The sequence below is a fragment of the Doryrhamphus excisus genome, chromosome 16, assembly GCF_030265055.1.
Source record: "Doryrhamphus excisus isolate RoL2022-K1 chromosome 16, RoL_Dexc_1.0, whole genome shotgun sequence".
Classification (NCBI taxonomy): domain Eukaryota; kingdom Metazoa; phylum Chordata; class Actinopteri; order Syngnathiformes; family Syngnathidae; genus Doryrhamphus; species Doryrhamphus excisus.
Genome location: NC_080481.1, coordinates 13,582,169 through 13,598,561, shown reverse-complemented (window position 1 = coordinate 13,598,561; position 16,393 = coordinate 13,582,169). Strand labels below are relative to the sequence as shown.

At 41.0% G+C, this 16,393-nt stretch overlaps 1 protein-coding gene across 2 annotated transcripts; it reads right to left on the bottom strand.

Moving 5' to 3' along the window:
- Positions 1-2,405: 2,405 nt before the first annotated feature.
- Positions 2,406-9,562, bottom strand: ddx23 (DEAD (Asp-Glu-Ala-Asp) box polypeptide 23). Of its 2 annotated transcripts, none has more exons than XM_058051046.1 (17): positions 9,421-9,562; positions 8,702-8,859; positions 8,472-8,591; positions 8,260-8,353; positions 8,125-8,190; positions 7,903-8,041; positions 7,675-7,808; positions 7,480-7,592; positions 7,255-7,398; positions 6,948-7,173; positions 5,441-5,586; positions 5,174-5,351; positions 4,841-5,083; positions 4,607-4,758; positions 4,403-4,511; positions 3,067-3,241; positions 2,406-2,917 (listed from the first exon to the last, which is right to left on the bottom strand). In XM_058051046.1, exons 2-17 carry the CDS (start codon positions 8,857-8,859, stop codon positions 2,694-2,696), a joined length of 2,421 nt encoding a protein of 806 aa, XP_057907029.1. In that variant the 5' UTR covers positions 9,421-9,562; the 3' UTR covers positions 2,406-2,693. The 2 variants fall into 2 exon arrangements, with proteins under 2 accessions (XP_057907029.1, XP_057907030.1); XM_058051047.1 differs by lacking the exon at positions 9,421-9,562 and adding an exon at positions 9,100-9,358.
- Positions 9,563-16,393: the final 6,831 nt, after the last annotated feature.

Genomic DNA, 16,393 nt, shown 5'->3' with positions numbered 1-16,393 from the left:
TGACATTTTATGTACTTTTAATGGCTTGGCTTCATTTTGTTGACGTATGTGATGAATATTTAACCATATAAAAGAAAAATATTATGGTTATTTACGTATATACAGGATATATCGGATTCAATTGTTCCCACTGGTTTTGTCCGATATAAGCGAAATCCGTTATATGCGTGTACCGGAAAATGTCCGTTTTACGCATATATCGGATTTATATCCGGTATATGCGTAAATCGGATTTTATCCGTTATAAAAAGGCACTTCCTTGACTAAGTTTCCAATGTACCTGGACGCGCAGGCAACGCTGCAAACGCTGCAAATGACGTCGTATAGCGGCCTGTCACGATTCGGCGAATCGGAGCGCCACGATGCGGCCATCCGATATATGCGAGGGAAATTTAATGGAAATGCATTGGAACGGGACTGGCGATTTTGTCCGAAATGGGTGAAATCTGTTATAAAAAATCCGATACAGTGAAGAAAATAAGTATTTGAACACCCTGCTATTTTGCTATTTCTCCCACTTAGAAATCATGGAGGGGTCTGAAATTTTCATCGTAGGTGCATGTCCACTGTGAGAGAGATAAACTAAAAAGAAAAATCCAGAAATCACAATGCATGATTTTTTTAACAATTTATTTGTGTGATACAGCTGCTAATAAGTATTTGAACACCTGAGAAAATGAATGTTAATATTTGGTACAGTAGCCTTTGTTTGCTATTACAGAGGTCAAACGTTTCCTGTAGTTTTTCACCAGGTTTGCACACACTGCAGGAGGGATCTTGGCCCACTCCTCCACACAGATCTTCTCTAGATCAGTCAGGTTTCTGGGCTGTCGCTGAGAAACACGGAGTTTGAGCTCCCTCCAAAGATTTTCGATTGGGTTCAGGTCTGGAGACTGGCTGGGCCATGCTAGAACCTTGATATGCTTCTTACGGAGCCACTCCTTGGTTTTCCTGGCTGTGTGCTTCGGGTCGTTGTCGTGTTGGAAGACCCAGCCACGACCCATCTTCAATGCTCTGACAGAGGGAAGGAGGTTGTTCCCCAAAATCTCACAATACACGGCCCCAGTCATCCTCTCTTTAATGCAGTGCACTCGTCCTGTCCCATGTGCAGAAAAACACCCCCAAAGCATGATGCTACCACCCCCATGCTTCACAGTAGGGATGGTGTTCTTCGGATTGTACTCTTCATTCTTCTTCCTCCAAACAAGCTTATTGGAATTATGACCAAAAAGTTCTATTTTGGTCTCATCTGACCATAAAACTTTCTCCCATGACTCCTCTGCATCATCCAAATGGTCATATGCAAACTTAAGACGGGCCTTGACATGTGCTGGTTTAAGCAGGGGAACCTTTCGTGCCATGCATGATTTCACATCATGACGTCTTAGTGTATTACCTACAGTAACCTTGGAAACGGTGGTCCCAGCTCTTTTCAGGTCATTGACCAAGTCCTGTCGTGTAGTTCTGGGCTGATTCCTCACCTTTCTTAGAATCATTGAGACCCCACGAGGTGATATCTTGCATGGGGCTCCACTCCGATTGAGATTGACCGTCATGTTTAGCTTCTTCCATTTTCTAATGATAGCTCCAACAGTGGACCTTTTTTCACCAAGCTGCTTGGTAATTGCTCCGTAGCCCTTTCCAGCCTTGTGGAGGTGTACAATTTTGTCTCTGGTGTCTTTGGACAGCTCTTTGGTCTTCGCCATGTTACAAGTTAAAGTCTTACTGATTGTATGGGGTGGACAGGTGTCTTTATGCAGCTAACGACCTCAAACAGGTGCATCTGATTCAGGATGATACATGGAGTGCAGGTGGACTTCTAATGGGCAGACTAACAGGTCTTTCAGGGTCAGAATTCTAGATGATACACAGGTGTTCAAATACTTATTTGCAGCTGTATCACACAAATAAATTGTTAAAAAATCATGCATTGGGATTTCTGGATTTTTCTTTTTAGTTTATCTCTCTCACAGTGGACATGCACCTACGATGAAAATTTCAGACCCCTCCATGATTTCTAAGTGGGAGAAATAGCAAAATAGCAGGGTGTTCAAATACTTATTTTCTTCACTGTATATGCAATGAATTTTTATTGGAAATGCATTACAGAAAAATCGGTTCTTTTTTATCTGTCCGTTGTGAGCAAATTTCCGATATATTCGAGGTTTACTGTATATATAACCAAATTTAGTGATGCTGTTAAAAAAAACTAATTATTATTATTATTTTGCATTAAATGCCCAAAACATGACACTGGACAAACAACACCTTCTTGTTACTGATACTGTATCCTTACTTCATATCATTGCATTCATCGCTATGATGAATTTGGATCTAAAAGAAATTATTTTGAAGTTCATAACCTATAGAGATTTTAGTCATTGACAAAAAAAACATACAAGTACTTAGTCTTTTCCTACAAATGTTTATATTTGCATCAGAACTTAGTCAAAAGATGCATTAGGAAAAAAAAACAGCTGTGATTCTTGTCAAAAAATCCATAATGTGGTCAATGGTAGATGGTTATAATCTGCATAAATCCTTACTCAATTCCAAATTCTTACCTGATGTAGGCTCCATGTTCAATTTGACATATTTTCACTTTCGTACTGGGATGACAGCAAATGTTGGACCTCTCGAGATGCGGAGAAACACACACACAAAAAAAAGTCTTGTGTATATGGGATGAGTTGTTAGGCAAAGATGGTCTCCTCTCGTCTCTTCTTGGTCAAGATGGTTCCAGGTTTGTGCTGAGCATCCGGGTGGTTTGCCAACTCCGGCGGGCAGGTGGACACGGGGCTTTCCAAGATGGCTTGCTTCAAGTCGTAGAATACGGCCGAGTCCTCCTTGGTGAGGAATGTCATGGCCACGCCGCTCTTACCAGCACGACCCGTACGGCCGATACGATGGATGTAATCTGGATTTTAGAGAGGGGGGGGGGGGTGATTGGTGGGTGAGTGATTTACCACATACACATTTTTTCTGCATTAGTAGCAACAATTACTGCAGTTACTATTATAACAGTTGTCCATGGAGGGCATAAAAGGTGAAAAGATGGCCGCTTACCTTCGATGTTCTTGGCCATGTCATAGTTGATGACCATGGACACATCCTGGATATCGATACCTCGACCGGCCACGTCCGTGGCCACCAGAATGTCTTTGGCTCCGGCTTTAAGGTTTGAGAGCGCAAACTCTCTCTGCTCCTGACCTTTGCCACCGTGCAGCGTGCAAGCGTTGTACTGTGAGAAGGACAGATTAGAATCTCTTAATGGCTGCAAAATGTAGCATGAACATGATATCGATTATCATACATGAGCAAAGTCGGCCTATACCGATCACATAGATTACGTGTAAATGGATTATTGGCTATATTAGAAGTCACCAATGTTTTTTTCTTGAGAAAGCGACTTCTACAAAATTAAAATGGCCGAGTGTTACTCACATTTATTTTCATAGCTTACTTCTTTTTTAAAATGTTATATATTACTATTTTTTTTTTATATTTTTTATATTTCTTATATTATTTTATTTTATGTATTTATTTATTTATGTATTTAATACATAAATAAATTTATTTAATAAATACATAAATAAATGTATTTAATAAATACATAAGTACATAAATAAATACATTTTTATTACATTTTATTTATATTTACATATTTATTTAATTATTTAATTAATTTTATTAATTGTTTTATTAATATTTATTAATTTTATTTATTTATTCATTTATTTTATCCATTTATTCATTTATTTTATTCATTTATTTTATTCATTTATTTTATTCATTTATTCAATTTATTTATTGTATTTATTTTATTTATCTTATTTATCCATTTATTTATTTATTTTATTTTATTTTAACAAGCAGAAGAGATTTATTTTGGGCCAAGAAACACAAGGAATTGACATTAGACAATTAGTAGAAATCTGTGCTTTGGTCTGATGGGTCCAAATTTGAGATCTTTGGGTCTATTTGAGACGCAGAAAAGATGAACGATACCAGCTAATATGAGAAACCAAAAAAAAAGTAAACAGATGTTGGAAATGGGGAAAAGTGTAATAAATACAACATATGATGGGAATAATGAGAAGAAACTTCACGGCAGTTATTTCAGGAAAAAGGGCGAAAAAAGAGCAAAAGTAATTTTTTTTTTCACTTATGTGACAAAGCTTGAAATATGGATAACATCTTAGAATGTGTACATGTGTTGCGTTCAATATATCCGAGTGTGGAAACTCCTTGGACGCCCCAAGTATCATATGCCAAGTCAAGTGTGTCACTATTATTATGATGACATTCTTCATATGTATGCCTTTTAATTCTTTTTTTTTTATTACATTTTGTTAACTATTTTTCTTGTTTTCGGTCAAAACTAAAAACCACGACTACTTACGCCCATCTTCTCCAGAGACTTAGCCAGCACGTCGCAGCCCTTCTTCTGGTTGACAAAGATAATGATTGGTGGTTCAAAACCATGCGCCAACACCTCCAGGAGCTTCTTCCTACGCCACAAAAATAACATTTGTTGTGTCAAGTCTTGGAGAACTCTAGTAGCAGCAAAATCTGGGATGCCAGATGTTGTCTCCATAAGCCTGACCTCTTTTCTCCCTCGGACATAAGCAGCACTTTCTGTTCGACTCTTTCGTGAGGTTTGCCTGCGGAACCGATGTATACCACGGCGGGACGTCTCAGGTAGCTCCTGGCCAGTCGTTCCACAGCTGGAGGCATCGTGGCAGTGAACATGACGGTCTGCAAGGCGGGAATCAAACAGTGAATCAGTGAAAAGTCAAGTAAAGAATCGAAACAATATGAACGATTCAGAGTGACGTACTTGTCTGTATTTATGTTTCCCGGACTCGAAGTTCATTGTCATTTTCTCAGGATCTTCTGCTTCTTCTGTGTCTGGTTTCTGATTGGTCACGGGGATGTACTCCAGAATTTTTTGGACGTCAGGTTCGAAGCCCATGTCAATCATACGATCGGCTTCATCCAGGACCACATAGGTGCAGCGGCCCAGGACCAGGTAGCGATTCTCCAATACGTCGATCAGACGACCCGGGGTGGCAATGACAATCTGTTGGAACGTGTGTTGAAAATCGAGGTCCAATCCACACGTATTGTTTGATTCCGTTCTGAATGCAAATGAGTCAAACGAGCCTCTCACCTCACAACCCATCCTGAGACGGAAACCCTGATCCTCTCGAGAGATTCCTCCAATTACAGCCACGGTTCGGATGCCGAGCGGTTTACCAAACTTGATCGTTTCCTCCTCGATCTGCTGCGCCAACTCACGAGTCGGGGCCAGGATCACAGCATAAGGACCCTGATCCGAGTCCTCAATCCTGCATGAATAAGATACCATGGATGAACATGAGTGTCACAAAGAAAAACAACCAAGATTGTTTATTGTAAAATCACATTATGACGTTACCGGTCAATTTTTGGCAGGGTAGTGATCCAGACGAGGAGTGGGATGAGGAAAGCGGCTGTTTTACCACTACCAGTCTCAGCCACACCGATGATGTCACGGTTCTGTAAGCCAATGGGAATGGCTTGCCTCTGAATAGGTGTTGGGTCCTGGATGTTTAAGATGTTGAAAATGAATTATGAACAAGTGAATACATTCACAGATGGACTCTAATATCATAAATACAAACACAATAACACCTCTTTGATGCAATTTGAGGCCAGTTTTCCCCAAATAAATGGGAACTAGACAACAATAACCACGTTTATATGAGGAGTTTTTCTCTTTCCGAAAGCAACAGTATACACCAGGGGTCTTAAACACCCGGGCCAAGTGCCCCCAGGACACTAGTTTGAGGCCCCCACCTTGATATGAAAGTTTAATGTTAGTGCGGCCCGCGCAAGTTTGATATGGATGCTGTATGGTATCATGTACCCAGAAAAAATTATTACGTTTGATTAATGTTCATGTTAAAGGTTAAATAACTGTTAATAGTTATCCTCCCTATCCGTGTGGAAGTGGTAAGTTTTTGGCTATTTAAGTTTAAAGGAAATAACTTGAAGGCGACCGTTTAGGTCGCTAGCTCTCTAGTTTGCGAGTTAGCATATGTGTCTCAAGACCCTGCAGTTGCGCAATATGTTGTAAATAAAAAGAGTATAAATGTGACTATAGTCGTGTTTTGTCATGTCTACAGGGCTCTAATAATGCTTTGTTAATTAGTCCAGTGCCAATTGCTCGCCTCCATTTTTTTTTAATTGAAGAAAGAACGCACCCGGGAACAGGAAAAGATAAAGTTCAATCTTGCTAATATTTTATAATTAAGCTTGGCACATATTTTATATAGATATGTATTTTCTTTTTTAATAAAACTGGACTTGTGAATGGCGTATAGAAGGGTTTAGGATTCTGTTCTACAGATGGCGGTAATGCACACGAAAGCTGCTTGCCAACCGCCAAGAAACAACAGAATAAGAAAAACACCACGAAGAAGAACGCAGTCTGACAACTTTCCGATTGAGAGGGTACAAGATAGGAATATTCCACCCCAGTGAATCCGATTATATATTCATTCGGATTGGCACTTTTTCTTTCGGAATGAGGTGTATACAAAAGGTTAGATTCTTTCCGTTTGAGCAAATAACCCGAATGGAATTGGAATATTTGGGTCCATGTAAACGTGGCTATTGAAGGACTATGATGGTGTCCAGTATCTACATATTGGTGTGTAGTTGTCGGCCACGGTAAGGAGACTTTTCTCGTCCTATATGCTCAAGTGTTACATTGACACCGTAAAAAAGAAGCAACTAGTGAGCGACCAGCAGTAGCATGTGTCATGTGACTAGAAATATCGATATCATAGCAAAGCAAATATGCAGTGGTAATAATAAAGACTAAATCATCAGTTAGACACACCCTATAGAAGATAACAGTCAGTATTCCACTTCAACAACATGTTGGCTGATATGCTAACCTTGTAGCCACATTTGTCGATGACCTCCAGGATGTGTGCCGGCAGTTGGTACTCCTTCCAGTTGCGGATGGGGTTGGGAATCTTTCCTCCTTTGGTAGTGATGCTGTAGTCCTCTCTGAAGATTCTCCAGTCTCTGTCAGTCATCTCATCCAGTTTCTTTTGAGACCAATGTCTGTCATCCCAGCGTTGCTTGGCTTCCTTCTTGCGCATCTTCTTCAGTCTCGTCCTGGCATCAGTGACAAGGATGGATGAGTGTCCGCACAGTATTTTTTTTTTTTTTTTTTAAAGTAATTTCTGAAATACTTACTCTTCCTGCTCCTTCTCCTCCATTGTGCGTCTTTTCTCCATCAGGTCACCATAGAAACGCGACTGTTCTCTTTTTTGCTGCTTCAGGTCAATGCCAGCAATAAAGCCTCGTCCATATAACTGCACTTGATGCTTTTCTTTGTAACTGTGGGAACATCACATTAATGGAACACCCGCCGCTGGTAACCGACTCTGAATGGGATGTTATTGTATGGCTTTGACTTACATGGGGTTGTAGTCGACGGACGTGTCTTCAGAGGCATCCCACTCGAAAACAAACTTCCTGTCGTTCAAGTGACGTGTTCTGCGGCGTTTCTTCAACCCACCCAGGTAACGCTCCTGTAAAGCGTAAATAACGACTAATAATTATACTTAATAAATAAACTTACTTTAGCAGCAGTAATGGCACAGTTTCACAAACCTTAATGGCCTGCAGTTCTTTGCCTTTGTCTTTTTCCTCTCTCATCTTCACACGCCCGTCGTCTTCTTCATTGCCGTTGTTTTCTCGCTCCATTCTCTCTCTTCGTTCTCGTCTTTCTCTTTCTTGTGGGTCCTCTGTAACACACATTACCTCTTAGCACCAACACCTCTATAATTGCAACTAACCATAAATGACCCAGGACCTACTCAACCAGAAAATGACACACACCCATCATTTTTCGTCCAATATCTTGAAACATTCTTCTCTTCTTTCTCTCCTCCTCCATCAGCCGCCTCCTCTCCTCTGTCTCTTGCTCACGACGCTTCAGAGCCTCGGCTTCTCGCTCCGCTTTAGACAGGAACTTAGGCTGAAAAAGGACAAAGATGTAAAGAGGTGAGGTTAGAAATGAATAAAAACAAGAGATAAAGTGGACATCGGAAAGTTTCTCACTTTTGCCTCTGCTTCCTCTTCTGCTTTTTTCTTGGCGAGAAGCTCTTCCAAAGACAGCGGCTGCACCTGAAATGAAGGAGACAGGTTTAATAATTAAAAAATATAGATTGTACTAAATATTCACCCAGACCACACCTTTTCTTTTTTTTGTTTGTCATCTTCTTCTTCCTCTGTTTTTATGTCCTTCTCTCGCTTTATCTTGGAATCCTTTGACTTTGGTGAAAGACTCCTTAATAACAAAACAGCGAGGTCAACTTTAGAATTGCCATTCACATTCCATGATATTATTTCATAATTTGCTCAGTCCTGTGAATGAATCTGAGAATTTATGGTTGAGAGTTACGTACCTGGAGCGCCTGATGCGGTCTTTATCACGACGATGACTGTCTCTGTCCTTGCGGTTCCTGTCTCGCTCCTTGTCTCTGTCGCGTTCCTTTTCTCTATCTTTATCTTTCATGCGACGGTCCCTAAAGTCAAAATACAAATCAAGATGACTTGTGACGAGAGACAAGGTGAACCAAAACCAGGAACAGAATGAATAAATGGAATAAGTGCTGCATTTTTGTAATGAGGTTACCTTTCTATCGATTTAGAGCGATTACGCTCCCGAGATCGACGCCTCTTGCGTATAGGTGATACTTTCCGATCTCTCTCCCGAGAGCGACTGCGTTTCCGCTCTCTGTCTTTGGTCCCTGAGGATTCAGCATCTTTCTTATCTGAAGAATCGGCTGCCATCTGCAAGCGCAAAGAGAACATGCATATCATTAGTATGGTAAGTTATACTTATTGTGGTGTCTTCATGCCAGTGGATATGATAATGGGATTTTTACTTTGCTGATTTACTAGTAAGCCGATCAAGATGACAAATCAGAATAAGACGACAAACTCCTAAACTGAATTGATAGTACAATTCAGCATTACACAACAACAATAAACGCAATTCACTTCAATACGGATGGGATGCCGTGTACATACCGTAATATCATAAAATGTCTCGAGTCCAACACATTTTTAAAAAAAGATTAAACGAGGCTTCGGGTAGCTAACCCACAATAAATATCCACAAAATTAAAAAAAAATAAAATGGTTCAGCTGTACAAAGCTTTTGGATTAGTACACGGTGAGCACTTCGACTGAATGGCTCGTGAATCAAACAGCGTCTTGAGTAAGCTAACAACTTAGCAACGAGCTAATTCTACATCGATTAACTGCACAAATATTTAACACTGCAATTTCATTTCAGTGGAGTGTTCAAAACAAACGGTTATCAAATATTTCTCTGCGTGTTTATCTTACCGTGATGCCTCGTAAACAAAACACTTGCGTTTAATGTACGTTACAGCAAGACGCCATAACGCTCCATGCAAGGAGAGCCAACATAGAATTGTGGGAATTGTAGTTCTAAGCAACAACCAGAATTTGAAGAACCATTGTAAACTACATTTCCCGGCAAGCCACTCCTCGGGCAGTCATGGCTGTGTCTCAAATTCTGGGCATTTGTGAGATTCATGACGTCATCGCGCTGCGCGAAGGTTGTCCTAATTTGAAAGTCCACGAAGGCTCCTCCAAATGCGGCAGACAAATGTGTATAAACAATAATAGGCACAATAGGTCTCTTTAAATTAGACACACCTGATATTTCAATACCTAAATGCCTGTTCAAAAATAACTTCCTGCTTCCGTTCATCTCGAGCCACAAGGTGGCGCCCGCGTTTTATGTAAGATAAATTGATTTGAGGGTACACAGCATGATCTGGAATATGTAGGTTAGCCACGTGTGTTAATTATTTATAATTAAATAATAATAATAGTAATAATAATAATGATAATAACAATAATCTTAAAATAGACTTTCTATGACAAAACGTCTTTCCTTCTTTAAACTGCAGATTGACTGATGCATTCATATTCTGGACTTGTCTTCCCCTCCTGCAGAAGATCAAGAGAACTACAAGGCGCCCTTCTGAAGATAAAACACTGTCAGTTGATTTGATGGCTCTGAAAATAAAATCAACATGAGTGGGGTAGCTCAATGGATAAAAGACATTTCAGACATTTTGTGTTAGTATAGACATTAAAGAGGAACTGCACTTTATTTGGAATTTTGCCCTTTTCAATTTTGTGTTTCATAACACAAGAAAACAAATTAATTTCAGCGAGGTTACAATGCCGTGATTGGGATCCACCTATTAAAAAATGTGAGGTTGTTAGGTTGGCAACTCCAAATTGTCCATAGGTATGAATGTGCGTGTGAATGATTATGTGTCTAATATATTAATATATGGCTGGGATAGGCTCCAGCATACCCCCTCTACCCTAATAGGATAGGAATAGAAAATTGATGCATGGAGGCATAACGTCCATAACCTTATATATGACCCAAAACACAAGAAAAGAAAAGGCATGGCGCTCAATATCAACAATATTGATGGTAATTTAATCATGCGTCCTTTTGTTTTGCGAGTACCCAATGCTACGTCTGTGTACGTATATCTTGTTTTGTTGAGTTGTAACCTTGGGGATACACGACGCTGCACTGACACCTTTCATGTGAATTGAGCTTTTTAAATTTACAAGCATAAAACGCTACATGGACATGACATACGTGATATGCGTCTGGTGTGAATTTGAAGTAACACACATGTATACATTAAATCATATGTACTGAAGTGGATTTGTCAATGTGAATTAATAAGGGGACGAAGAATAAGACAGTTATTATAGCTGAGGTGAGGTATATATGCTTTCTGGTAATGTCTGATTTGTCTCAATACTGCATGAATCTATGGATTTAATTCTTTCCAGTAGGCAAAGATAAACCTAAATGAATGCAGGCATGCGGCCCGGTCGAACCCAAGTATGTGGATATCAGACATCAGAGTGGCTCTGAGACTGAACCACATGATGACACTCTGGAGATTGTCTCTTTCCATCCAGCTGAGCCTGATGTACAGCCCCCCCCCCATTCCCCCTTACAGGAGTTATGATGATGTCAGTGCAGCTGTGGCACGGTGCGCTATTATATATGTGTGTGTGCAGGCAGAGGATATGAGGGAATGTGATATATTTGTCAGCGCAGATAGCTAATCAGTAAGCAGCCAGCATCGTGTTGCAAACCCCCCCCATCAGACTCTTTTCTTGCATGTCTGCCGCTGTGGCTTCTTGGATCGCTCTTTTAAATTACATTGACTGCATGTGTCGGAGTGTTTTTCTTTATTTGCGCTGCCATTTTTGATAAATGATGCCCTTGTGTGGCAATGAGATGTGGTAGGGCATCCATTTTAGACTGTAACGTTCTACGCCAAAAAGGTCGTTCCATCTCCAGGTCCAGGATGAGTTTTTGCTGCATTCTGCAATCCATCTAGGAAAGAGCTGAAATGACATAACTGTACAGATGACTAGCATCTGGCTAGTTCATTAGTTTATATATCATATGTGTCAAATGTGCTGGCATTGCTGGCCTACTTTAACACATCCATTGATATCCCAAAATTGTCCCAGATCTGGAGGTAATTTAACCCAGTTACTACTTTTTTCACTTGAGTTAAAGGAATAAGGGGCGGCACGGCGGTCTAGAGGTTAGCACGCAGACCTCACAGCAAGGAGACCAGGGTTCAATTCCACCCTCGGCCATCTCTGTGTGGAGTTTGCATGTTTTCTCCGGGTACTCCGGTTTCCTCCCACATTCCAAAAACATGCTAGGTTAATTGGCCACTCCAAATTGTCCATAGGTATGAATGTGAGTGTGAATGGTTGTTTGTCTATACTATGTGCCCTGTGATTGGCTGGCGACCAGTCCAGGGTGTACCCCGCCTCTCGCCCGAAGACAGCTGGGATAGGCTGCGACCCTCGTGAGGAAAAAGCGGTAGAAAATGAATGAATGAATGATAAAGGAATAAGCAATACTTGGATTTTAAGACAACAGCATGACGAACTAGCGGTTAGCGCATCCGTATCACAGGAGATGTGGGTTCAAATCTGTGTTGAAACATCTCTGCAGAGTTTGCACGTCCTTCCCTGTGCTTGGAAAGGTTTTCTCCAGATACTCCACCTCATAAAAAAACATGCATGTTAGGCTAATCCAGTGGTTCTCAGTTATTTCCTGTCATGTACTCTCTTAGAGGACAGAAATGCTTTTACGCCACCCTGATTTGTAACACTATTGAGAACTGCTAATATCTATTTATTTATCTGTACTGCGTATTCAAGAGTCAAATTGCATGTTTTTTTTATTATTTGGGCAAATATATGAAACATTACAGTGAATTTCTTACATCAATCAAAATATAACTTTCCATTATTAACACGGTAAGACGGTACCTCTCCAGTATCTTTCCTCCTTGACGTGGAAGGAAATAATAGTCAAAAACCCAGAAGACAAAACGAGCCATGTTGGCAAATAAAAACTTGTTTCCCGTCTTTATCCTGCAATCTTGGCATATAAATGTTTGTGTCAATCACTGGCAGTCAAACAACATACCTGTTGTGGGCGATTTGTTTGTTGCGTGTTGCTTCTTTGTCAAGTTGATGCACTTTTGGCATCCAAAACTGATATTGTGCCAGTTGACAGTGTTTGTTATGTAAATGTTGAAAAAACAAATATATATGTACTTTAGTAACAGTATACAATGTTTTAATAACTACTCATCACAACACAATGTTAGTGAATGTTATTTTTGTGTTATTGTTATTGATTATTAGCATTAGCATGTGTCCATCGGTGTGCAGGAATATTATCTTAATAATTTTACTTGTATTTGTTAATGGCAGATTATAGCAGTATGGTAAAAACACTTTATTGAGTTATTCATCTGTTATTGTTATTTTTAAACATTTTTTTGGTATCATGAGCACTTAAAATTTTCTTCGGAGAAGTTTATTCTTACCTTTCTGACGTTTTCATGGACACATACTATATGAACACCTTGCACTATCATGCTAGGTATTAGCATTGCTGGTATGCTAACATTAGCATAAGAGCATTTTTAGCCATTTTCATAGGTAGACACTATTATGGTCGGTGCTGGCATGCTAACTTTTGCATGTTAGCATTGCTGGAATGTTAACATGAGCGTAATAGCATTTTTTGTGAATTTCATGACTATGAAATTTAGCATGTTAGCATTGTTAGTGTTATTTAAGTCATTGAAACCCTTCCATGATGTGATTCATGGCCAATGAATTTAAATCACAATATGGGGGAACTAAGGCGGCACGGCGGTCTAGTGGTTAGCGCGCAGACCTCACAGCTAAGAGACCAGGGTTCAATTCCACCCTCGGCCATCTCTGTGTGGAGTTTGCATGTTCTCCCCGTGTATTTGTGGGTTTTCTTCGGGTACTCCGGTTTCCTCCCACATTCCAAAAACATGCTAGGTTAATTGGCGACTCCAAATTGTCCATAGGTATGAATGTGAGTGTGAATGGTTGTTTGTCTATATGTGCCCTGTGATTGGCTGGCGACCAGTCCTGGGTGTAGCCCGTCTCTTGCCCCAAGACAGCTGGGATAGGCTCCAGCAACAATACTTTGATACTTTATTTATTTGTGTGCTGAGGCACAGTGGTGATTCTGGTTGTGAAAACTGCCATTCATTGCAATTGCATGCACTGAGTAATGAGCCGTCCAGAAGCATCCTGCATCCATGTCGGCGAGGAGGGAAAGGATGGAGAAATGTGGAGGGGGTGTTGTGGCAGCTGCTCTCTCGGTTTGGACAAGATGGTGGCGAAGATGATGATGATGATGAGAGAATTGAGAGAAAAAAGGAGACGGTGCAGACTGCGGCTGTGCAAGCTGTGGAAGCAGAGGGGTGGGGTTCAGTGATGGGAGGAGGGAGGGACGTGGCACTGTCTGTGGATATGCGTACATGCTCCCACCCAAAATAAGAGGATGTCTAGTAAGGACACAGTACGTGAGTAATACAGATAGTAGTTCTTAACAAAGGTGGGAGAAAATCACGTCTAAAAATCCAAATATGATGTTTCCATATCCATCCATCCATTTTCTATGCCTCGTTACTAGGGTTTTGGGTAAGCTGGAGCCTATCCCAGCTGACTTCGGCCGAGAGAACTGGTACACCCGATACATTTCCTAGGTGACGTACTGAGGGGTGCAGTTGCAAAAGTGCCATAATTTGGCAATGCTACAGTATGCAACAGTAGTAGCTGCTACTGCCATCATCATTTTAACTTTTTGTTTCATTCATTCATTCATTTTCTACCGCTTTTCCTCACGAGGGTCGCGGGGGATGCTGGAGCCTATCCCAGCTGTCTTCGGGTGAGATGCGGGGTACACCCTGGACCGGTGGCCAGCCAATCAAAGGGCACATATAGACAAATAACCATTCACACTCACATTCATACCTATGGACAATTTGGAGTGGCTAATTAACCTAGCATGTTTTTGGAATGTGGGAGGAAACCGGAGTACCCGGAGAAAACCCACACATGCACGGGGAGAACATGCAAACTCCACACAGAGATGGCCGAGGGTGGAATTGAACAGATTGTTTTTTCACGGAACCACAAAATTAAAAGAAATACAAATGAATAGGTGCAGATACTGGAAGAACCATAAAGCTTTGTGTACTGGTTATTGTGTGTAGCTGCTCTATAGGAGTCCACAACTCAAAACAAAGGGCTCCTTATAAACCATTTAAAATCATTCATTGAGAGCAACGCTACAGAAATGAAATGGCAATCTTTCTATTTTTTGTATGCTACTACTATACACAAAATTGCACATTTGAAAATAGCATGTAAATATATGACCACGATGCTATTCCGCACTTTATAACATAAACAGTTGAAGCTGTATTCTTTAAAGAACGGGAAAATGTTGACTCATTGTGACATTACAAAACAATCTGCTTCCACGCAAAGCATTCGATACAGTTGGGTGTGTAACTGGGTGTGTGTTCCAGTTTGAAGTTACACAACAAACAATTAATGAATGTTTGTGTTCACTGTGTCGCCGCTGACATGTGGTGAGATTTATGTCTGGTGAGACACTGATTTTTTATGACAATGCTGGTTGTTTATTAAAAGTACAACAAGAAAAAGGCGAAAATGTTTTTTAAATGATTGGACTAAAATACATTTAGAATAAGGTTCAATTGACAAGTGTTAATATTGTTGTATGTTATCGTTATTTGTTTTTTTATTTTTCATCATGACTGGGGAGGCTCTGATTTCCTTGACTGCACATCACAAACAGTACTTTATTTCTTTCTCATATGTTCTAGCCATTTGGAATACATTCATTAAATTATATTTGGGGGGGAGCTCCCGACCCCGACCCCAATGCAGCGTCCTCCTGGATGACATGTAAATGGTGACTCGGCTCACTGAGAAGGGAGGGCGCTAGATGTTTATAGCAACAAGGCGCAACGCAAGGTGGCGCAGCGCAAGGTGGCGCAGCGCAAGGTGGCGCAGCGCAAGGTGGCGCAGCGCAAGGTGGCGCAGCGCAAGGTGGCGCAGCGCATGGTGGCGCAGCGTAAGGTGGCGCAGCGTAAGGTGGCGCAGCGCAAGGTGGCGCAGCGCAAGGTGGCGCAGCGCAAGGTGGCGCAGCGCAAGGTGGCGCAGCGCATGGTGGCGCAGCGTAAGGTGGCGCAGCGTAAGGTGGCGCAGCACAGCACAAGGTGGCGCAGCGCAAGGTGGCGCAGCGCAAGGTGGCGCAGCGCAAGGTGGCGCAGCGCAAGGTGGCGCAGCGCAAGGTGGCGCAGCGCAAGGTGGCGCAGCGCAAGGTGGCGCAGCGCAAGGTGGCGCAGCGCAAGGTGGCGCAGCGTGGCGCTGTAAAGTCAATTTAATTACATAATGGTCTATTTCATAGATGAAGATCAGGTGAGTCAGATGCTTTTTATTATACAACAATGCAAACATCAAACAAACATCTCAAGTGTTGAAAAAAAGTCCCTCACACAGTTAATCCATGCACGCTTGCAAGATGATACTTCCCAGATGACAATTGTAATGACAAGAACGCTGAGCCTAATGGATGCTGGTACATGCAGCCAAGTTACACACCCTGTCAACCAGTATAAATAATGACGAACCATTAGTCACCAAACCATTAGCACAGAGAGACAATTAAATATTTTTGCTTTAATGGTAAGTGAAATAACAATTCAATTAATGACATTGAACTTGAGCTAAAATATCTATCGAATTATTCATTATACATTATGGAGTTAGGTTTGTTTATGCATTTTCTTTGTAGAATTATTAAAATTAAAGGGAAAACTAACACGGCTTTAGAAGCTGAAATCTAAAGTGC